The sequence below is a fragment of the Daphnia carinata genome, chromosome 7 (genome assembly GCF_022539665.2).
Source record: "Daphnia carinata strain CSIRO-1 chromosome 7, CSIRO_AGI_Dcar_HiC_V3, whole genome shotgun sequence".
Classification (NCBI taxonomy): Eukaryota; Metazoa; Arthropoda; class Branchiopoda; order Diplostraca; family Daphniidae; genus Daphnia; species Daphnia carinata.
The window spans coordinates 3,673,625-3,696,537 of record NC_081337.1 but is presented as its reverse complement, the minus strand read 5'-3'; the positions used below and the strand labels follow the sequence as shown (position 1 = coordinate 3,696,537).

Here is a 22,913-nt window from a genome sequence, read left to right as displayed (position 1 = left end):
ACGTCACCGAAACGGCTCTCACGCCTAACCCCAAAAAAAACTCGTTTGATTGCCTAAAAAAAAAAAAAAAAAAAGAACACAACGAAAAAAATAATCGTGTGTCCGGTTCGTTATTTTGTGGCATCCCATTTTTTTTTTTGTTTTGTTTTATTTTTCCCCCCTTTGTTGCAGTTCAGAAATTCACGACTTCCGAGTCGATCATCATCAGCCCAAGCAGAGCGTTAACGTTGTTTTACACACACATCCTTTTGAGCTGGATCCCTTGTTATTTTACATATTATTCCGCTGTGCACGAGCCTCGTTTATTTTCCTCTTTTGTTAGATGCGGCTACACGAAACGGGAGGACTAATAATCCCGCTCTATGCAATTTGATGAAGGCAAAAGCTCATTCCGGCTGTCTTGCCCTTTTTTTTTTTTTTTTTTTTCTATTTCTCGTGCGTGGAAATGTACGACATGGCAGCTGAGACGCGTGTCTTGTTGTGAAACTATAGCAATCACAAAAAAGAAAAAAAAAGGGGTGCGGTCCGATTTCATCATGTCTCTTATGCGCCGAGCGAAAATGGCGTTGTCTGAATAGATCAGCAAACGAAAATAAGTTTAAAAAAAAAAAAGGGGGAGGGGGGGGAATCAAATAAGCCAAAGAAAATGAATGACAATGAGTGCAGTTGCAATGGCTTTTCAGAATTTAGCGTTACCCAATGAAAAACGGCTTCGTGAAATTGTTGACGTTACATTAGAATAACAACGAGGCTTGTTACTCGTTCTCCCTCACGTCCAAGCCCTTCGAATCAAAACGACCTCGTGTGAGCTACGGTCATTAGCAAAGCAACTCGGACATCAAGAAAAAAAAAAAAAGCCAATTTCAGTTGTCTTTTTTTTTAAATTATTATTCTTAATTCTCATATCGAAAAACGTGGGTCCAATCTATTTCGGGGCCCTCGTCCAAGCCCCTAATAGCGCACGCATTAGGGGGACGCTGTATATAGGCCTACATCACGCCATATCAATCCCATTACAGTTTGTGCCTACATAATATGAAGGGAAAGTAAGGGGGGGGGGAGGGATGAGGGACAAACGTGGAAAACAAAAGTAGTGAGAGCCCATTCTTGTTATCCATTCCCGGCCTGGTATTGTTAACCTTTACATGTCTCCTTCTATATACGTACGGGAAGAGGTCACCGCTGTGCCCATCAATGAACATCCTGTTTTAATCTCTCTCCCTCCGCCTATGTTCTCTCTCTCTCTCTCTGTGTGCCCTGCCGTATTTGTATCAAGGGGATATGATGACGTTAATGCGTACCTCGCTACGTGCAGTGACCCCCAAAGGAGTATGTATATATATAACCCCTTTTTTCTTTATTCTTTTTGTTTAATTCCATCCAACTGACACGAATGTTGTGTAGCCAACGAGTCGTGACGCGTGAGCGTGGGCGGTTATTAGATGTCGATGCGCGCCGGATGTCAGTTCTATACACAACGATTGGACGTGTTTTTCGAATGGGGCGGCTATAAACATAGAGTCTTGTTGAACTTTATTGATTTAGAAATGATTCTCTATTTTTTTTTTTTTTTTTTTTTTTAATTATTCAAATGTACCAACCTGTGTGTACACGCACGTCGTTATTCTTTCAGGATCTTGGTGTACGTTTAAGAGCAATTGATCAGACACGTAAGAAGCTCTCTGGTGTTTATAGAAAAATGAAATTCTGGAGGACTATACGTTCTTTGTCGACTTTTCTTTTTGTCCCTGCGAATGATGGCCAACATAACGTCCGCTTGTCAGTTTTGCGTCCCCCCCCCCCCCTTCTAATCCGAAAAAAAAAAAAAGGCCGTCCCATCATTTCATTGTAATTCGGAATGATAATCCGGACACAGCGTCTCGCAGCTTATGTACAATGTGAATGAAAACCTACGCACACACACATGTAGAGTTGAAAAATATGAAAACCTCTCCCCCCCCCCCCTCTTAGAAATGTTAAGCCACTGTCTCCCTGATCCGTTTAAATAAAAAACTAATTCCTTATTTTATTTTATTTTTTTTTTTTTTTCTTGTTATGTTCTGGCCGTCTTCTCTTTTTTATTGTCGTCCGGATTGATCCAGGTTCAAGGTTCTACCACGAGGAGGTGAGATTGATTCCGTTTGAGACATTTATCTTGATGGAACACTTTCTTGAATTCAAATAACAAAATTTTTTTAAAAATTTATTTATTTAAAGGATCCTGCCCAACGCTTCCGGTTGGTTACATGGTGGGCGAAGGTAAGGAGGGCGTCGTCCAATCGAACGCTAGCGAACTGAGCGGCATGGAAACGATGCCGAAGAGTTACACGGCCAGACAGCCGGCCGAAACGAACGGCACGATGACGTCGACGCTCGGCCGCCCGCGATTGGAAACGCCGACGATGAACGTCGTGACGGACTCTGCCGGCCAGCCGCATCCGATGCAGCAGCTGCAAAAGCAGACGGCCAAAACCAAGCCGTCCGAAACGGCCACCGGATGGAGGGTGAAACTCTGGCGGAAGATGACGGGCTCGGGATGCAACGATTCGGATTACTGCCAACATCCGTACGGTGCGGATGAATCGGACGACATTAGCGCCGTCTACGCCGAACTGAACAGCGTTGCCGGATCGACGGTGCACAGGCCGTCGCCCATCTACCACCTGAACACGTACTCTGAGATCCGCGAGCCGCACCACGTCATGATGCCGCCGCCCCCTCATCCGCCCCACCCGCAACAGCCGCAAACGTCCTCGTTGGCGGCAACGCTGCACTTGCGCAGGCTGTTGAGCGACGGCACCTACGAGAACGCCGGCTACGCGCTGGAACGCGGCGTCATCCTCATGGAACACGACGCCGTCAGCAGTAATTGCAGCGCATCGACGCCCAGTAGCGCCTATTATTCGGATTTATCTCACTCGGATCGAAGCGGCTCGTTGCACCATCAACAGCTGATGCAGTGGGCCGGCGGAAGCCAACAGTGCCGGCCTCGCCCGCGAGTCGGCAGCGAAAGTCACGGATCTTCGCACAGTTTGCCGCCTCACCAGCACTGCTGCCACCACCACCATCATCTGCACCACCATCATCAGCATTCGCGCAGCTTGCAAGAGCAGCAGATGATCAGAGCCCGCGATCTGATGCCAGTCGCCCTCCAGGTCATCCCCGATAATCAGCAAACTGTGCCCGTTTTGCATTATCTAGCGGACGACGTGTCCGCTTCCGCAGCATCAGCATCAGCCGCTTCTGCTGCTGCTGCTGCTCACCATCATCAGCTGTTGTCGGCCGCCTTCTCGCGGGGCGGTGTCTCGTCTTCCATGCGAGACGACGGCTCTTCCGGCTCGTGCAAGCGGCCCTTGCCGCCGCTTCCGTCGCGGCAGCAACAGCGTCCGCAGCGCCGCTACGCCTACGCGGTCGATCACCAGGCTAACAGTTCGTCAGGAAATGAAACGCCACCTCACGACACGGCTGGCGGAGGTGAATCTCCGGCCCTTTCATGCGTTCCATCCGAGTACGTGTGAAAACTAAAACAAAACAAAACAAAAAAAACAAAAAAAAAACAAAAAAAATGGGCAAAAATCAAGTGACACGTAGTTCAGATTTGTTCCAGTTCCAGCTCCACATCTAGTATATATATATATATATATATATATATGAATATGAACATGAATATATATTATATCATCCGTGTTTCTTCCGTGCCAAAAAAAAAAACAAAAACAAACAAACAATCAAACAAAAACAAAACACAAATTATTTTGGGAAGAAGAATGAAATTAGTGAACATATCCAGCAAAAAAAAACACATCAAGTTTTAATGTGTGTGTGTGTGTGATGTGTGTGTGTGTGTGTTTAATTTCCGTCTTCCGATTGTGTTTGTGCGGGTGTGGAATCCTAGTCATGATTCGATTCCAGACTCGTGTTAAATTTTTTTTCTGGAGAAGAAGAGGAGAGATGCATCCCATTTTCGTCGTGTTCCAGGTAAATTGCATTTTAAATTTCCCTTTTTTTTTTTTTTTTTTTTTTTTTTTTTTTTTGTTTTGTTTTTGTGTTTACCCGTCTCGGGGTCGCGTCGTTGTGTTTTGGGAACTGTCTCGTTTTCTTTACTTAAAATGGGCAAATGTCGAGAACAATGTCACACGCAATGTCGGCTATAAGAGTTCCATAAAGTACTGTCGGTCGTGATGGTTGCTGCTACGCTAGATTATAATCACGGATTGTGTGATTATCCTATTTTTTTCTTGTCTTGTTTTTCTTATTTTTCCTGGGCGTCCCAGGAAAACGCGCTTCTTAACTTCCTCTTTATCAGGTGTGTTCTTCAGTTCTTCTTTTTGTTGTATTCCCCATCAGGAAAAAAATGAAGGCCCCCAGCAGTGAAACAGGTGGGCCTCTGTTGGCCCGTTTTATTCTTTTCTTCTTGTCCCGTGTTTGTTGGCGTCTCGTTGCTGCCGTTAGTGGACGTTCGATAAACAGGATCCTTCTTTTTCCTTTGACTTGCATTTTATTTTTATTTTTTTCATTTTCGTTTCGTTTCCTCCCATTGAAGGTCATAGACATCACGCTCAATGCATTCACACTAAGAGTTACACACCGTGCGTGTCTCTCTCTCTCTCTCTCTCTCTGTCTGTCTGTTCATCTGTTACGTACAAACTCGATTTGTAAGAAGTCCGTTTCGTTGTATCTACCTGTGTCGCGAGAAGAAGCACGGTGACTCGTCGCAATTTTTTTTTTTGTTTCCTTTCCCCTCTATTCTTCCAGTCAAAGTCTCTTTCTCTTCCCGTTCATGTCTTATGTGTTGGTACGAGCCAACTGCCGCTGGTCAACTTGGACGCGCGGAGGGGGGGGGGGCCTCCCCCCCCCCCCCCTTTCTCAACATATAAAAAGCCGACGATGCCATCGACAATGGAGGTCCCGCTTTGGACTACGTTCCTTCTTCATTTTTATTGTTATTATTTTCTTTTGGTGTCTCACTTGAGAGGGGGGTCCCAACCCGTCACTTGTTTTTTTATTGTTCGATGCGCACCGCTAAAGCCAGGGACATGAATATACGTCATGGCATTCCGATCGTTTCAATTCGAAATGATAATGAGGACTTTTTTTTTTTTTTTTTGGCGGCGTTTTTCAAATGCAATGATTTGTAGAATGTAGTGAGCGGGAATTGAAAGAGAAATTTTTTAAAAAATCATGCCGGGCAAATTATTATTTTTTTTTTTAGTTTATTTTTTTAATCCAGAGGGGCAACCGGTTGCTCCGGTTCGTTCCGAACGCATTCTTTCTATTATTTTTTATTTATTTATTTTTTTTTTTTTTTTTTCACCCCGAACGTTGAGCAGGTGTTGTTAATATTCCTTGAATTCTTATTTATTTATTTTTGAAAAAGAAAAAAAAAAAAATGCTTTTCTTAGATAATGTTTGATTTCACATTTATAAGATTTCCAACGATTGTACGTCCGTGTCGTTTTTGCTTTTTCATGTGAGCTTGAAAAATTCATGCGTGAAATTTCTCGAATTCGTGGACTGTCTTTTCGTTTGTCCCTCCCCATCTGTGGGGGGGGGGGGGAAATGTGACAGGGAACATTTTTTTTTTTTTTTCCTGTGTGTTCATTGTGACGCCTCTGAAAAACAAGTTCTTCGCCACTCCTCCTTTCTTTTTTTGATTTCTCCTTCTTTTCATAGCGAATGAGTACGGTGTTTCGCATCGAATTTGAACGTTTTTTTGTTGTTTTTTTTTTTTTTTTTTCGATGGGGAAAAAGGTCCCGAACTGGCAGTTTCTAATGGAAAATACCCGGCGTTCATCAACAGCCAGAGAGAAAATGATATCGAATTGTCATTGAAATTTTTTTTTATCTCTTTTTCTTTTAAATCTTATTGACGCGAGGTTACATCAGCCGAGCTGCAAAGCCTCGAACGAATTCAATTAGACACCGTGACGCCATTTCTCCGGCATTGCCGCAGTTCGCTTTTCCGCTTCTTTTTTTCTTTCTTTCTTTCTTTCTTTCTTTCTACGATTCGATTCGAAATTGTGCGCCGCTTCTTCGTCGTCATTCTGCCCTCCCGTGTTTGTCTCTTTCTTATTTTCAAATGCCGTTTTTCCTAAAAGGAAAAAAAAAAAAAAAAAAGAAAAAGAGAAGGGACAATAAAGAATGAATCAAATAAAAACTGGAAAAGAATAATGGAAAAGAGAAACGTACCCTAGACACACAGAGATCGACGCGCAAGTTGGGCCGATTCGACTGTAATAATCGGAACGTCACCCCTGGCCACTTTGTCCAATTGTGGCCGTTCAAAAGAGCGGACAAAAACTGCGCGCTTTTCGGGGCCCTTTTAACTGTTTACGAGAAATCAAGAAGGCAGCAAAGAGAGAAAAAAAAAAAAAAAAATGTCTTTTTACCCTGAACATATTTTTATTTTTTTTATTTTGAAAGGGGCGAAAGACTTTCTTCAAGGCTTGTTTTCTTTGCAGGGGGAGGTTGTCCGTCTTTTATTCTCTACGTTGTCTCTCTCTCTCTCTCTCTCTCTCTCCGGTGGCGGGTGGCCGCATTTTTTTCTAAAAGTATTTCTGTCATTTCACCTACCCCGCTGCGAGATAAACGACTTTAAAAGAGAAATAAGAAGAAGACGGAAGAGAAAAAGCAATAGGCCAAAATAAAGAATCTGTCCGTTGGTGCGGGAGCGGGCCGCAGGGAAAGAAAAAAAAAAAAAAAAAAAAAACAATTTTAGAAAACGAGATCGCTACGAAATGTTTTTTTTTTTTTTTTAGCCGACCCTTTTGTCATGATTGCTGTTGGCGAAATATGTGGGGAAAAGGCCCTTGTCTTTTTGCTGTTAGATAACATTTCGCTTCTATTGCATTGTCAACGCAAATGTTCTCATCACAATATACGATTCGGCGTTGCATGAAAAAGCAACAAAAGAAACAACAACTTGGTTCAGTCAATTAACTGTTGCCCTTTTTTTTTTTTTTTCTTTTTCTTTTGCTATTTTCGCAGATGGACACAACAACAAGAAAAAAAAAAAAATCTCAACCAGCTGGACGTCTGCCTTTCTCTCGCTCAACGGGTCCACCAAGAGTCGACCGAACAAATGAGAAGACGCGGAGGAGGGAAATGAAAACAACGGGGGGCATCAATTCGATGCCCGGCCAAAGATGTTTTCATATTTTCTTTTTGTTTTTTTTTTTGTTTTTTCCAGCCTTGGATTTGGGTTTCACTGTTTTTCGCCAAACTCCACAGGCGTCTGCAATTCCTCTCTGAAAAGATGAACGGAATGAAAAAGCTATTTTCTTCTTTTCTGAAATGGCCCTCGAACAACAACAGGAAAAAAGCTATTGCCATTCCAGTTACGGATGTCTCAGTCCGCAACCTTTTCTTTATATATAATTTTCTCAAATCAAAGCCATCGATGGAGAACGATGGCCTGTTTTGTTTAGTTTTTTTGTTTTTTTTTCTATTCCTTTTCTCGATGTGTTAAAGGTGATGTTTCTAAATTCTCTCTTTTGCATAGATTCAATTTTCAAAAAATCACCTACTTTCTCCGTGTGCATAATGTAATTTTCTAATTTGTCTTTATCCTCACAAATACTATTGAAATCATCGTTGTTCATAATGTACATAGAAAATATCACAAGATATCGGGACGGTCAGACAGGGCGAAACCTTGTTGTCAATCCAAGAAAAAAGAACTAACATTCAATTTGAAAGAAAAAAACAAAACAAACAAAATCAATAATTTTATTTATTTTTTTTTTTTTTTTTTTTTGATTTATCAATGTTTGTGTGCCGCCGTGTGTGATGGAGCTTGCCCCGCTATTATATTTAAAAAAAAAAAAAAAAAATACAACCCTCTTACTATATTGAATAACCATGTTGTGTGTGTGTGTTCTTTTCTTGTGTGTCTCGTCGCATAAATCATTTGAATATTTTCTTTAGATTTATTTTTTTTTTTTTTTTTCTTTAGGTGCGTTTAAACCACGTGACGCTCTTCACAAATGCGATGGGTATCGATTTGTCCCGTGAAAGCTAACGACACGCGACAATAGGGCGTACGACAGGCGCAGTTTTTTCTCCTTTTCGCTGCGAGATAATGATCAACGTCTGTTTTCAATTCGAAGAAGAAAAAAAAAAGGCACAAGCAAAAGGATGGGGAAAGTGTCCACTTCATTATCATCGGTTGACGCTGCTGGCCGCGCTCGCGTCGGGCTTGTTTTGTTTGTTTTGTTTTTTTCGTAGGAAGAACTGGCGTTTATGATCGTGCGCCATCGATGGATGGCGCACAACCGGTTGAAGTCCGACCGCTTGTCACGCTGACCAATCTATATAGCCACACATGGTTATTGTTCGACCTAACCCCTTTCGCTGATAGTGCCCTTCCCCCAAGTGAAATCCGCTGTCTAGTGTACGTTCGAGATGCAGCAACAACAATTTTCTACGAATCAGACTGACCGATCGGACAAAGTTGGATGTCTAACCAAAGCTCCCTTCGATAATGCCCTAACATTCATCTCTCTCCAAACGGGAACGCGGGAACTATTTACATACGCATATGAATTAGCTTATTACTATATGTCTGCGCTTTTTATTTATTCTTTTTCTTTATTTTTATTTTTTTTTTTTACATGTGTTTGTTCCACCACCGAATCTTTCGGAGCCACTTTTCGTGTTACATCAACGCGGACCGGTCTTCACACAACGTATGACTAACACATACCTGACAAGGTGGGCAATCTGCCCAAAGATTAATTAGAACTGTCCGATTAAAAAAGACCAAAAATTGAATGAATTTTTCTTTTCGATGCTCAGATCTTACACGCTTTCCGGAGAATCACATTTTCAACAGCTTCTTAAAAAGACGTTTCTCCGAAGAATTGGCTCCATTGTTTTTTAGAACACTGGCAACGCAATTGCTCGGGCCAATTAAATCGTGTTTTCCTTGGAAAACGCGCGTTTCGGCGCCATTACGAGCCTAAATAACGCATTCCAGTCAGTTATCCCGTTTTCCGCAGTATGCCTTTATTCTGTTAATAATGCTCCATGTCATGTTTGGTTAGAGTCCTTTTCGGTACTGGACTGGAATGAGTCACACACACACACACACATAACGCAAACAAAGCAGAAAAAACTCGGAAAATGTTTGTCCCTTTTTTTTTTTTTTTTTAGCTTCTTGTGGAATGAGTGTAACTTTAAGCAACTCAATCACGTTTACGTTTGTAATACGGCAATGGAGAGAGGGGGGGGGGGCGAGCTTTCTCGTTTGTTGTTTGTCTTTCAAAATGAACACGACATTCTCTTTGAGCTGGTAAGTGCTACGGTATCTGATATTGCAGCATTGGCCTGCCTGGATTGCGACAAGGCTACCGGTATCTGCTAGAAGTGGGCAGCAGCATAAAGCAGCCAGTTTCTCTTCCGGAATTTAATTAGACTCGTCCCTTTGTCATGAAGCTTGAAAACCCTGTTTTAGAAAAGGCAAGGTTATTCTGTCTCTCTTTCTCTCTCTTTTCTGTTTGTTGTGTACTGAATCAATCTTCCGCCTTCGAGAAAGACATACCTAAAAGTCGTGTTCTGGAGCGTGTGCTTTTTCTTTTTATTTAAACAAGAATTACGAGCTTCAATACGCATTGGACGGACGTGGTGGCATTTCCTTGTGACCACAGCGAAGCTGCGCATCTAACCGACACATCCAGAATTAATAACCAAGGTGATCAAGCCCCCGTCGGAGGCCAAAAAAACTTCGATATTATTAACGTTAGCAAACGAGGAAAAGACTTTCGGAGGGGGCCTATCGTTCGAAAAAAAAAAAAAAAACTTCTAACTAACCGAAGACCTAAGTTGTAAAGTCTTGTTTCAAACTTGTTGGTTACATTTGCCGATCGTGTCTTTTAAGAATTCTATTTGCTTTATTTCTTCAACTTCTTTCTTGCCTTTCCAAACTTGTACATCAATTGCATGTCTCCCCTCATCACGACCACGTTCGGTTGCCTTGACGTGCAGTAGCTGCCTTTCTGTAAGTTCCATTAAGTTTCAGCTGGTTGAGTGGGCCGACAACGCAAACTGACTTATTATGCTGTTCTCCTTCGAGCGCTGCGAGTCTTTTGCTTAAACATAAGCCGCTTCTGCGTCGTGATTTCGTTGTAGGTTTTCGGTCGTTTGTCAGTGTTGCGAGCAATCTACCGGTAAGACGATTGGCAAACCTGTTTTTCTTTTTCTACTTTGCTTTTGTTCAAATACAGTATGTAAATATGGGAGCGGTAAGCTTTCACTATGTTTTTTTTTGAAGTTTTTCTTCCTTTTTTTCTTTTGCTGGGCTACTGATAAAGTGGTATAGACATGAATCGATGACCATGTGCGGTAAACCGCCCCCTCATTTCTTCATCGCACGTCTCCATCTAATGCTTTGATATTTTTTTTTCCAGCTTGTATTTTTTTTTTTTTTTTTGCTACTTGTCCACTTGGTATGCAGCTGGAGAGGCTTGCATCCTGGTGGGAAATAAGAGCGAGTAGTTTGGAAAACTTCAAAAAGCCTCGCCGCTACTTGCCGATCGTCTTCGCGGAATGCTAATGAAGCTGGTGGCGTGTTTGAATAGGGAGCGCGCGTTGCGGAGACGTCAGCCATCGGTGCAGAAACGTACAAATTACAAGATCATGTCTAGTGTACTGGATATAAGAGGGGGGCATTTCGCGTAGGACGGTAACGGGATTACAGCGCAGATGTACTGGGTCTTTAGGCTCCAGATTTAGACGATGAAGATCTAGAGCGTGATTCACGCACGCGATAACACGCTTAGAAAAACGATAACAAAAACAAAAAAAGAAATGAAAGATGAATCTGATGACAGCTGCTGTAATCTAGCACTGCACCATCGGCTATTTTTCTTTGTTTCGCAATCGTCAATCGCCGTGCCGTCAAACAGTATGCTGCAGGATGTATAACGTGTAACCTCCCGGGCCAAGAATTTGCAATTATGTGAGTTCGGACAGTTCATTTGTTTAGAAAACGAGGGGCAACAACCTCAGGTATGTTTGTTGTAAGTTGGCAAGTCTGTGGCAAAAACAAATAATGTTTAGAATTCAAGATCACTGTTTTCTATTTGGTTATATGTTAACAGCGTAGTAGCCCTTAATTAGTTAAATTACGACCAATTTTTTAAAACAAAATTCTAAGCCCAATCTAAAAACAAACTTGATTTTCATTATTCTCATTCAATTTTAAATCTAGTTCATGTAGTTTTATGTATGTTTGCAAAAGAAACAAAAATCCTGAAAAGTCGGGCTTATTTTGTCGGACTTATTTTTCAGTCAAATTTTACACGAAAAGATTCCTTTATTTAAAAAGCTATAAGCCCAGTATAAAAATGTACTTGATTTTCGTGATCAGCATTCCATTCTTCATCAAAGTCATGTGTTTTAAGCCAAATTTAAAATTTTGCCAAAAATGAAAAAGTGGGAAGGCTATAGTCTTCTCACATTTTCCATTTTGGCAAAATTTTAGATTTCGCTTTAAATACATAGTCTCGATGCAGAATTGAACAGACATCACGAATTTGACAGTTGTTTTTTCGTGGGACTCATGGTTTTTGAATAAAACGTAAAAAACGGTAAAAAATGGGTAAAAAAATAAGCCCGCACTTATATTGTCGGGCTTAAAATTTTTTCCTATTAAAAAATAATACCATTAAATCTAGATAACTATAGATGATTCTGATTCAAGATTAACCAAGGAACACGAAAATGGAATTTTTTTTACGCAGAGTTTATAGTTTTGGAGTAATCTGAAATATAATAGTAGTTTGTGTGCGAATCGAAACCATTACTAGCCCGCCAGTACGCTGCAGCGCTAGCGTGAAACATCAAACATCTTTGATTATTCAAAAACAATAAACTGTACGTAAAAACAAATTTCATTTTCGTGTTCCTTGTTATATTTTGAATCAGAATCATACATAGTTATCTAGATTTAATGATATTATTTTTTAATAGGAAAAAATTTTAAGCCCGACAATATAAGCCCGACTCCCTGCTGTATCGTGCTAGCGCTGTAGCGTACTGGCGCGCTAGCATTGCGTTAAATATTCCGTGTATTGCAAAAATGATTAACTTAATTTTAAAAATAGCAATTTTCCCGGCATCAGCATTCAATTTTGAGTATACCCTGTGATATTCAACCAATTCCGATGAGTGTCAGTTTTTTGAGAAAAAAAATTTTAAGCCCGACCGAGAAATGTCGGGCTTATTTAGTCGGGCTTATTTAGTCGGGCTTAAAATTTTTTCGGTCAGTGTTATGTAGAGAATTAGCTAGAAACGTGACCGGTAGATGGCGATAGCAGTAAAACAGAAAAAAGGCCAATATTTTTTAAATTTTTATTTTGGGTATATAAATTATTTTTTTTCACAAAAAAAAAAAAAAATTTCGCCAAAAAAAAAAAAATCACACTTTTTCCTTTTTTTCCGACACGTAGCCATCTACCGCTCAGACTCGTTATTACTGGCGTAGGCAATTTCAGTCCATTGGATGCCATTCGCAGTTAGTTCAGTAGCGTGGATGGAGAATAACGCGTGGCTGGAGGAACAATTGAAAAATGGATAAGATAATACAACAAAAGGATAGTAAGTATGAACATTATTATATTGGTTTTCAATTATTAATTATTGTTTATTAGATCAAATTATGAAGCTGCAGGCCCAATTATTGGAACAACACAAAATATTAGATAACAGCAAAGCTAAGGATGGTAAGGCCGTAATGATTCTATTTATTTGCTTTTATTCATTTGTGTTTTGTAGCTCAAATTTTGAGTCTACAAGCTCAGCTAGGGGAAAGAACAAATTGGAACGGAACAGTTTCCAAACAGTGAAGGAGGTTTTTCAAAACTCTTCCCTAACTGAACATGAGGATGAGTTGGCATTAGGCGAACACAGTCAGGTACCTAAACTTTTCAAATAACAATTCAAAATAAGTATAGAATTTTAACAAACAATTATTTATTGTTTAGTTATTCAGTCCACCACCTGACAGTGTGTTAAAGTTAAATTCTCTTAGTGCTGCACTAAAAGAATTGTTAGTAATAAGTCCATGCAGCGACGGAGGTGAACAATTGTGGGACCGTTTTTGGGCTGAAAAATGGATGTGGTAAGGAAACCCAGAAATAGCACGAGTTCAACATAAAACATGAATTAGGTACTTTTCGGTTTTTTGTCTATAGAAAAAGTATTTTTAATGCTATTATTTTGCATTCACAGAATTTTAGTGGGGGATCAAGTCAAGTCTGGAAGTGTTACAGGATGGAAGAGTGAGCCTACAGTTGAAAAACACTGAAAGCGCATTACCATTAAGGTATGAGGTAAAGTAATAGAGTATGCAAATTGTCTAATGAGAAGTACCATCTTGTGTGAATGAATCCTGTGTAACAGCAATCCTTTATAGTTCTGTCAGCCTCAAATAATTCTGCTTCTCTTGCTAAAGAACAACTTGTCCTTTACGTTCAGAGTGTTGGTGAAGCTGGGTACTTAAATGGCCCTAAAGATGTTTCATTTCGTTGGCATTGCAGCGATGAACATCATACATGGACTTTTTAGGTATGAAAGGAATTTTCTTGAAAATTTTTTGAATTTATGACAAAGCATTTCTCCTGCTTTTTGCCAACCATGTCTAATCTAAAAAAAAAATTTTATCCAATAGGAAAGGATTTTCAGCATACTGGGAACACAACTATCAACAATGCAACATTCTAGGGGTGCTATTTTATCATTTAAGAGCCTTATACAATGATTTTCATCTGCAATTTGTATGGCCTTTCCCAAGCTTCTGCCAGAAATTGAATCTATAAGTCATGTAAGTCACATGAGCAACAATTGAGATGCTTAATGGTGTTTTTCTTTTCTCAGCATAGGTTAATAGTAACATTGGATCTGAAAAGATTCTTGGTTGGGGCAAGACACTGAATAAATTGTATTGATTGGATGGATGACATGACATTGCTATACTTAATTCGGATTCCCCAGACGGTATTTGATATTAAAAAAATTGAAGTGCATATCTGGGCTCCCTTCTTTTCTGAAGCCCCGTTTCCCCTTGACTCATAATAAGCCCGTAGGGGGTCATGCCCCTACTGTACGGTATATATAAAAACAACATATACCGAGGTTTGGAGGGCTCTGGCCGGAAAGGGGACGTGGGGTGCCGCTTAGTCCGATGATGTGTTCACGGAGGGTGACGTGGCTGCCCACAAATCCGAACTAAAGGTTAATCGCTCCTGTAAAAATGTTCCAAATCTTCAGCTCTTCTTCCGGCTTCTCTTAGCCAATCACCGGGTAATCTCCCCGGTGGGTCAACAAGGCAGTGTCTCCCCCTGCCTGGGTTGACGGCAACTTTTGAAAGGGCTATTGTGCCTTTTTAAAGTTGCAAAAATAATAGTAATGTGCAGAGAATTGTCAATAAATTTTTTTTTATAAAATGTTTTTTGCAAAATTTTTTTCTTTCATTATCTGTGTTCACACATTTGTTGTTTCGCTTTGTTCACACATTACATTTATCAACTTTTTTTTTATTTAGCTTGCTCAATTTATTTTTATGCTTTTTGCCACCGTTGTATCGCTTATCTGTTAGTATTCAATTAGTATTTATTACACTTCTTGAATTCTTGAACTTAGACAAGGAACAACGTGTAATACCTGGATATTTTCTGAAGTTATTTTATACTTGTATATTGTTTTACTGGTATGGGAATCGATCCCCAGACATTCAGCGTGCAACGCCGATGCTCTAACATTGAGCCACGAGATATATATGTCATATTATATCTATTATGGCATATCATATGTTATAGTCTAGGATGTTTATGTAGTCTTTCACAAGTATATATTTATCTTTTTATAGCTTTCATAAGGTTCATAGCTCTGTGGTAGAGCATTCAGCTGCGGTAACTGTTACCCTGGGTTCAAACCTTAATAGATGTATAAAGATCTACGTTTCAATTTTATTCAAAGTGTAAATGCAAGTCCGCAAGCGACTAGAAAAAAGCTAACCTGTCATCATATGATTCATGGCTCATTGGTATAGCATCGGCGCGGTATGCCGAACATCCAGGGTTCGATCCCGATCCCATCGATAAATGTAATGTGTGAACAAAGCGAAACAACAAATGTGTGAACACAGATAATGAAAGAAAAAAATTTTGCAAAAAACATTTTATAAAAAAAAATTTATTGACAATTCTCTGCACATTACTATTATTTTTGCAACTTTAAAAAGGCACAATAGCCCTTTCAAAAGTTGCCGTCAACCCAGGCAGGGGGAGACACTGCCTTGTTGACCCACCGGGGAGATTACCCGGTGATTGGCTAAGAGAAGCCGGAAGAAGAGCTGAAGATTTGGAACATTTTTACAGGAGCGATTAACCTTTAGTTCGGATTTGTGGGCAGCCACGTCACCCTCCGTGAACACATCATCGGACTAAGCGGCACCCCACGTCCCCTTTCCGGCCAGAGCCCTCCAAACCTCGGTATATGTTGTTTTTATATATACCGTACAGTAGGGGCATGACCCCCTACGGGCTTATTATGAGTCAAGGGGAAACGGGGCTTCAGAAAAGAAGGGAGCCCAGATATGCACTTCAATTTTTTTAATATCAAATACCGTCTGGGGAATCCGAATTAAGTATAGCAATGTCATGTCATCCATCCAATCAATACAATTTATTCAGTGTCTTGCCCCAACCAAGAATCTTTTCAGATCCAATGTTACTATTAACCTATGCTGAGAAAAGAAAAACACCATTAAGCATCTCAATTGTTGCTCATGTGACTTACATGACTTATAGATTCAATTTCTGGCAGAAGCTTGGGAAAGGCCATACAAATTGCAGATGAAAATCATTGTATAAGGCTCTTAAATGATAAAATAGCACCCCTAGAATGTTGCATTGTTGATAGTTGTGTTCCCAGTATGCTGAAAATCCTTTCCTATTGGATAAAATTTTTTTTTTAGATTAGACATGGTTGGCAAAAAGCAGGAGAAATGCTTTGTCATAAATTCAAAAAATTTTCAAGAAAATTCCTTTCATACCTAAAAAGTCCATGTATGATGTTCATCGCTGCAATGCCAACGAAATGAAACATCTTTAGGGCCATTTAAGTACCCAGCTTCACCAACACTCTGAACGTAAAGGACAAGTTGTTCTTTAGCAAGAGAAGCAGAATTATTTGAGGCTGACAGAACTATAAAGGATTGCTGTTACACAGGATTCATTCACACAAGATGGTACTTCTCATTAGACAATTTGCATACTCTATTACTTTACCTCATACCTTAATGGTAATGCGCTTTCAGTGTTTTTCAACTGTAGGCTCACTCTTCCATCCTGTAACACTTCCAGACTTGACTTGATCCCCCACTAAAATTCTGTGAATGCAAAATAATAGCATTAAAAATACTTTTTCTATAGACAAAAAACCGAAAAGTACCTAATTCATGTTTTATGTTGAACTCGTGCTATTTCTGGGTTTCCTTACCACATCCATTTTTCAGCCCAAAAACGGTCCCACAATTGTTCACCTCCGTCGCTGCATGGACTTATTACTAACAATTCTTTTAGTGCAGCACTAAGAGAATTTAACTTTAACACACTGTCAGGTGGTGGACTGAATAACTAAACAATAAATAATTGTTTGTTAAAATTCTATACTTATTTTGAATTGTTATTTGAAAAGTTTAGGTACCTGACTGTGTTCGCCTAATGCCAACTCATCCTCATGTTCAGTTAGGGAAGAGTTTTGAAAAACCTCCTTCACTGTTTGGAAACTGTTCCGTTCCAATTTGTTCTTTTCCCCTAGCTGAGCTTGTAGACTCAAAATTTGAGCTACAAAACACAAATGAATAAAAGCAAATAAATAGAATCATTACGGCCTTACCATCCTTAGCTTTGCTGTTATCTAATATTTTGTGTTGTTCCAATAATTGGGCCTGCAGCTTCATAATTTGATCTAATAAACAATAATTAATAATTGAAAACCAATATAATAATGTTCATACTTACTATCCTTTTGTTGTATTATCTTATCCATTTTTCAATTGTTCCTCCAGCCACGCGTTATTCTCCATCCACGCTACTGAAACTAACTGCGAATGGCATCCAATGGACTGAAATTGCCTACGCCAGTAATAACGAGTCTGAGCGGTAGATGGCTACGTGTCGGAAAAAAAGGAAAAAGTGTGATTTTTTTTTTTTTTGGCGAAATTTTTTTTTTTTTGTGTAAAACGGATTGCCATAAAGGACATCTTCCGGAATTGTTTAAAAACCGTTGTATTGCCCAGGTAGCAGACGAATGTTTTCATTGCAACGAACATAGCATATCACCACCAGTAAGTGTCAAAATAGAAAAATCAAGAGTAACATTAGTTGTGATTGTTCTGAATTCTACTTTCAGATTTTCCAGTGATAATGGCAAACTTTGAAGTTATCACGCAATCAGCAGTCAACGTGACAATTACAAGCAGTATCTCTAGTTTTGCGGTTGAAAAAAGATATCCGAAAAATATTTCAATTGGAGAACTGAAAGTATGTTCATCAGTTATCCACAGCTTGGCTTTATTATAATATGATTAAAATATGTTTAAAAAAAAAACAGGGGAAATTGGAACTTGTTACCGGTGCTAGTGCCAGATCAATGATATTGGAGGTCTATGATAGAGAAAAGGAATTTGTTTGTGCATTAACAAATGACAATTCTCTGTTAGGCTCTTTTCCTATTGATGATGGAATGAGAATTCATGTATGCAGCCAAGAATTTTTTTTTTATTTTACTGAAAATTGTTGCCTATTACATTTCCATTTCATCTAGGTCAATGATAGCCAATTGAAAAAGGGAGAATTTGAAGATGTGTCTAAAGTAGCCAAATTTGAACTTAGCCAAGAAGACTATTCCAAACGTTCAGGTAAATCATTCCCTTAATAGTGGATTCTAAAACTACATGGTAATGTCTTTTTTCTCAGATTCTGTAAAAGCTTTCCTAGAACGCAACCGGCTTGGCAAGTACAATGAAGAAGAGGTTAAAAAGAAGGCAGAAGAACAAGAAGCAAAAGAGGCTGAAGAGGAAAAAATTGCAAACTCTCTTCAAGTCAACCAAAGATGTGAAGTCACTGTACCAGGACAAGCCTGTCGGCGTGGCGTCATTAAGTTCATTGGGAAAACTAGTTTCAAATCAGGGTGGTGGATCGGCATCCATTATGATGAACCTGTTGGAAAAAATGACGGTAGTGTGGACGGGACACGTTACTTCACATGCCCAATGAGATACGGCGCCTTTGTCAAGCCAGCTCATGTTAGTATGGGAGATTTCCCCGAACTTTTTGATGAAGAAATGGATGAGATGTGATGTCCTCTTTATACTTAATGCATAATTTATTCCATCAGGTTATGTTGAAAGAAATTTGATGTAAACACCAAAATACTCCTTCAGGTTATTTCCTGTGTTCTTTTAATCCAACCATTGGTCATAATAAACACAAGTCTTCGGTTGAACTGCACCGACAGTTCCGCACATCTTAATAACCTATTTTTAAAAATTTATGGTTATCAAAGCACAATTATTTGCAAGAATAAATTTTCAAAAATCGATTACTGGGCAAACTCCACAGGGAATCCGGACAATTCCTGCAGAAGAAAGGAGTTTTTCAACAGTTCTATATGTTTTTACTTGTCCATCGGAATATCCATCACTTGTGGTAGACATTTCAATTTTTCCGTCGTATACGAGCGTATCGAGAATCGTTTCAATGTCCTCGACCGTCAAATTAAATTTCACTATTTTAAGGTCTGAAATAATTTGACAAATCTCTTTGGATGAGAGAAAAGAAGCGTTGCGTACTACTAAAGGCCCTTCCAGCTAGTTCAAGACGTGTAAGATTTAGCTCCAATGGCTTTACTAAGACAATAAGAAAATATATTTACAGGTTTTTGTTTAGCCCCTTCAGCCTTCTGTTGCAGAATTCTATAGCATTGCTGATTCAAGACATCAACCAGCTCTGATTCAAATTCATTGTCTGAATACCAGGAACCTCCGGTGACTGATCTGTCGGGTTGTAGGTTGAATAGCATATAAACCTTTTTCTTTGCGGCCTGGAAAAATAAATTTGTTGCTTAAAAGATTTTTATTATCTAACAATAATTTTTTCATTTTGTTTACTGAGACAGATGATACAGATTTGATTAGTTTTTTTCCTTCAAGGGCCTTGAGTATCTTGTTCAGTGTTGTTTGATTAAGACTGGATTTAGTGCGAATATCTCTATTCCAAATCCCTTTGTTTCCAGCCTCTTCAATAATCCTCATCACAATTTTTTCTTCGCTGTCTACTCCCTTAAGTTTACTAGTAGGTTGCTGTTTTAAGCACCAAAACAGTTCTTTTGTCACAGCAGCTCTGAAGATATTCACTTTTTCCTAAAAACAAACCTTGGAGTTTTGCATTAATTAAATAATATGAGTTAAGTTATATACTTGGCTCAGCAACCGATTTAGAATAGCAACTTTAACTTTTTTGTCAACATTTGGCATATCGGTTTCTAGTATCTTGTCATTGATACCTTTGGGAAATTCTCCCATGAGTTCTAGCATACGACGCTCAATTTCGGCTTCAGTTTGTCCTTCACCTGCATCAGCAGATGAACTTGGTCTAGGTTCATCAACTTTTTCTTTCTTGATTACTACTGGGGGAGCCATAACTTTAGACTATCACTTTCAAAACAATAGTAGGCTACGTATTACACGTGTGTAGCCGACACTGATCAATAGACTCTAAAGCAGACGACATCCAAAGAAATTCGAATAAGTTTAAAAGTATTAGAACCTTTGATCTTTTAATTTTGAAACTTTCATGTTAGATAATGTTAAAAAGTAAATTATACATGTGGCATAAAATAATGAAAGATAAAGTAAAGATCGCAAAAACTATGGTTGGGTGCTAAATAAAAAAACCATTCAAGCTCGGTTTCAGCAACTTGTTACGTTGGGCAGGATACAATTCTATTACTCCTGCGTTACTGTGAATGACCTTGGTTCAACTATTAGTTACCTGAATCGACCGATTCGTTATTGGTTACATTTCTTGTACAAAGGATGATGCAAATAATCAAAATTTTAACTCCTCCATCTTGCTTTACGTATAAAATTTAGCAAGTTGCGTAACCCCTTTTTACTTGCGTGAGATTGGTGATACTTCGAGAATATCGACTGAGAAAACGTCACTACGCAGTCTTCTGCTACCAAAGCCACCGGGGAGAGAACCGTCATATCTTGAGAACTGTTGCGGATTTCTTTTACTGTCTAAAACTAAAAAGGCTAGGCAAAATGGAAGAGCAACAGATTGCACCGGGCAATGCGGAAGATGCCGTGGTATTTAAATTTTATTTTGATCAACTAACTTATGCCCAAAGTAGTAAATAATTTAATGCATTGTCGTGAGTGTTCAACGAGCATGGCAGCCGATATCTGGCTACTATTAATGTTATCCCACTATCCCAGAATAACCCGGGAGCCGGTCCTCCGCTGCCACACAGAGGGGAATCATTCTTTGCCATAGCTAAATCACTCATGGTTCGGGCCCTGATAATCTATTTCATCACTTCAATGTTCAGAAGACCTTCAGTACCTGTAGAGAAATCAGGTGGAATACCACTTTCAGCCAAAACAGTTTCAACCCAAATCTATGCCAATGGAACAGCTTTTGTATGCACATTTGGCCTTGTGGTTATTTGTTTTCAATGGCATTTCACTTCTGTTTCTACCATAGGATATGTATGTTTACATATCAGAAAACCCCAAACAACCAGATTTCAATGATCCCAGTCAACATGTATGGACACTGCCAAATTTGATCTATGGAGACTGGTATAGTGGACCAGAAAACAATGGAATATTTACTCAGGAACTTGAAATCCCAGTTCCTGAACTTGTTCAAAACAATGGATCCTTTTACCTTCACACTTTCCTTGTACGAACGGGTGATTCGCCTGATCCAAGTGGTGCTAGCGGACCGTATAGGGCGGACTACACAGTGCACAGAACGAGGAAGATGAATCGACTTAAGAAGAGGAAATATGGCAAAACCCACAACCTGTTGACCGGAACCACGGTTGCCACCGAAGAAGAAATCATTGTAAGTTTTTTTTTTGTCTATGCAGCTTTTAGATAAAGTTGGAATAAAGTTGTTCTACTTACCATTCCAGAAAGCCGAAACTGTAAAAGAGGAAATTCTGTCTCATTGGCATCCTAATCTAACAATTAACATTATATTTGACTACACTGCTTGGACCAAAGGATCCATTCCCTCCCCAATCGACCAGTGTAAGTAATATATTACACTATTTTCGAGATATACTTAAAGTAGCTGCAACTCTCGTTACTTATTATTCCTCTATATTCGCAGTTATAGAGTTTTCTAATAGCGGTGAATTCTATAAACCTATACTGTACTTCAACGATTATTGGAACCTTGTCAAAGACTACCAGCCTTTCAACACCAGTGTCAAGTAGGACTTAGTTTTTTTTCGCACTGTTACGAAAATTAAAAAAGGAACTATTCGAATCAACAGGACGATCCCATTGCGGTTAACGTGGCAGCCGCTCTCAATGCTTAAATGGCAAGTGTATGCCGCCCAGTCGATGAAGAATCAGTGGGCCCAAGGAGGCCCCTTGGGTTCTCTGTTGTACGGCGAAGTCAACGATGAAGGAATGGACGAAGATCAAGATTCGTTGAAAGAAGCCATGCTCGATACTAACCCATATCTGCTTGGTATGACATTCATCGTGTCTGTAGTGCACAGCATCTTCGAATTTCTCGCATTTAAAAACGGTTTGTCTCCAGTTATGGAATTTTTGCGATTTTTTCAGTTGGTATTAAGCTACTTACCCATTTTAGACATCCAGTTTTGGCGCCAGAGGGAATCTTTAGAGGGTCTCTCAGTTCGCTCAGTATTTTTCAACGTATTCCAATCCTTAATTGTTCTGCTGTACGTTCTGGATAACGAGACGAATATGATGATCCGTATCAGCTGCTTCATTGGACTTGGAATTGAAGTTTGGAAGATCCACAAGGTAACCGCTCGCAGACTTCATACTTTTTTTTAGAGCTGGCTAATTCAGTCACATTCACACAATTTTCGGGCAAATCAGGTGGTTGACGTCAAGATTGATCGCGCGAATCCTGTCTGGGGTTTCATCCCTATCCGTTTCGCTGATAAGAGTTCGTATGTCCACTCACATACCAAAGAATACGATGCTCTTGCCTTCAAGTATCTCTCGTGGGCCCTGTATCCCCTTCTTATTGGTTATGCCATCTACTCACTTGTTTACGAGGAACACAAAGGCTGGTACTCGTGGGTCCTCTCCATGCTCTACGGATTTCTTCTTACGTTTGGTACGTCTTTGAAGAAGTATTCCGTAGCAGCCACCTCAGTTTAACTTTTATCTGAACAGGATTCATTATGATGACACCTCAGCTCTTCATTAACTATAAACTCAAGTCTGTGGCTCATTTGCCATGGCGCATGATGACCTACAAAGCACTCAACACATTCATCGATGATATTTTTGCTTTCGTAATCAAGATGCCGACACTCTACAGAATTGGATGCTTACGTGATGGTAGGCTTCTTATTAGCTGCAAAGTTTCTTCCAATCGTGCCTATTTGACCTTAAATTTTCCTGGTTTTAGATATCATCTTCTTCATTTTCTTGTACCAACGCTGGATTTACCGAGTCGATCCATCACGACTGAATGAATATGGTGTTTCTCAGGAGATGCTCGAAGTTCACCAACAAAACGGATCGGTTAACGCCATAGAGCCAGTTCTCGCTGCCGAAGCAGATGAGGCATCTGCGCCGGTTAAATCCCCAAAAGAGAAAAAGACTGAATAACTGTTTCTCAAAA

The 22,913-nt window shown here is 39.6% G+C and overlaps 6 protein-coding genes and 2 long non-coding RNA genes across 11 annotated transcripts in view; 5 read left to right on the top strand and 3 right to left on the bottom strand.

Moving 5' to 3' along the window:
* The window catches only part of LOC130694380 (uncharacterized), a 38,717-nt gene extending 30,859 nt beyond the window's left edge, over positions 1-7,858 (top strand). The window contains exons 4-6 of the mRNA XM_057517448.1: positions 2,103-2,125; positions 2,218-3,978; positions 6,988-7,858. Coding sequence (XP_057373431.1) covers positions 2,103-2,125; positions 2,218-3,518 — 1,324 coding nt within the window. The 3' untranslated portion in view covers positions 3,519-3,978; positions 6,988-7,858. The remainder of the gene's footprint in view (positions 1-2,102; positions 2,126-2,217; positions 3,979-6,987) is intronic.
* The window catches only part of LOC130694405 (cytochrome c-2), an 83,434-nt gene extending 64,416 nt beyond the window's left edge, over positions 1-19,018 (bottom strand). Inside the window, exon 1 of one of the 2 annotated variants that reach the window (XM_057517486.1) lies at positions 19,015-19,018. The gene's annotated coding sequence lies outside the window, so the exon portion shown is untranslated. Of the gene's footprint in view, positions 1-11,692; positions 11,704-19,014 lie in introns of those variants that run through there. The other variant, XM_057517485.1, reaches the window with a different exon arrangement.
* Positions 12,515-12,807, top strand: LOC130694415 (uncharacterized). The gene is made up of 3 exons (XR_009002015.2): positions 12,515-12,597; positions 12,651-12,722; positions 12,775-12,807. It is a non-coding gene; the product is annotated as an uncharacterized LOC130694415 (long non-coding RNA).
* On the top strand, positions 12,808-14,411 carry LOC130694414 (uncharacterized). Its single transcript, XR_009002014.2, has 4 exons — positions 12,808-12,913; positions 12,984-13,168; positions 13,231-13,566; positions 13,670-14,411. It is a non-coding gene; the product is annotated as an uncharacterized LOC130694414 (long non-coding RNA).
* LOC130694404 (uncharacterized) lies at positions 15,256-17,095 on the bottom strand. Of its 2 annotated transcripts, XR_009421414.1 has the most exons (7): positions 17,025-17,095; positions 16,900-16,971; positions 16,708-16,847; positions 16,453-16,637; positions 16,297-16,390; positions 16,055-16,144; positions 15,256-15,951 (listed from the first exon to the last, which is right to left on the bottom strand). XR_009421414.1 is itself a non-coding variant. In XM_057517483.2 (6 exons), exons 1-4 carry the CDS (start codon positions 17,050-17,052, stop codon positions 16,497-16,499), a joined length of 381 nt encoding a protein of 126 aa, XP_057373466.1. In that variant the 5' UTR covers positions 17,053-17,095; the 3' UTR covers positions 15,256-15,951; positions 16,055-16,390; positions 16,453-16,496. The 2 variants fall into 2 exon arrangements, 1 of the variants encoding a protein (XP_057373466.1); XM_057517483.2 differs by having other exon boundaries at positions 16,055-16,390.
* LOC130694396 (tubulin-folding cofactor B-like) lies at positions 17,332-18,510 on the top strand. Of its 2 annotated transcripts, XM_057517475.1 has the most exons (5): positions 17,332-17,350; positions 17,416-17,546; positions 17,617-17,760; positions 17,830-17,923; positions 17,982-18,510. In XM_057517475.1, exons 2-5 carry the CDS (start codon positions 17,430-17,432, stop codon positions 18,362-18,364), a joined length of 738 nt encoding a protein of 245 aa, XP_057373458.1. In that variant the 5' UTR covers positions 17,332-17,350; positions 17,416-17,429; the 3' UTR covers positions 18,365-18,510. The 2 variants fall into 2 exon arrangements, with proteins under 2 accessions (XP_057373458.1, XP_057373457.1); XM_057517474.2 differs by lacking the exon at positions 17,332-17,350 and having other exon boundaries at positions 17,388-17,546.
* Positions 18,372-19,766, bottom strand: LOC130694393 (DNA-directed RNA polymerase III subunit RPC6-like). The gene is made up of 5 exons (XM_057517469.2): positions 19,484-19,766; positions 19,175-19,426; positions 18,940-19,107; positions 18,611-18,874; positions 18,372-18,541 (listed from the first exon to the last, which is right to left on the bottom strand). The coding sequence occupies exons 1-5, from the start codon at positions 19,703-19,705 to the stop codon at positions 18,467-18,469; spliced, it is 981 nt and encodes a 326-aa protein (XP_057373452.1). The 5' UTR covers positions 19,706-19,766; the 3' UTR covers positions 18,372-18,466.
* Positions 19,767-20,216: 450 nt separating this feature from the next.
* Positions 20,217-22,900, top strand: LOC130694382 (putative lipid scramblase CLPTM1). Its single transcript, XM_057517451.2, has 10 exons — positions 20,217-20,377; positions 20,507-20,710; positions 20,775-21,140; positions 21,211-21,328; positions 21,411-21,513; positions 21,577-21,836; positions 21,903-22,078; positions 22,157-22,400; positions 22,460-22,627; positions 22,698-22,900. The coding sequence occupies exons 1-10, from the start codon at positions 20,333-20,335 to the stop codon at positions 22,898-22,900; spliced, it is 1,887 nt and encodes a 628-aa protein (XP_057373434.1). The 5' UTR covers positions 20,217-20,332.
* The last annotated feature ends 13 nt before the right edge of the window (positions 22,901-22,913 follow it).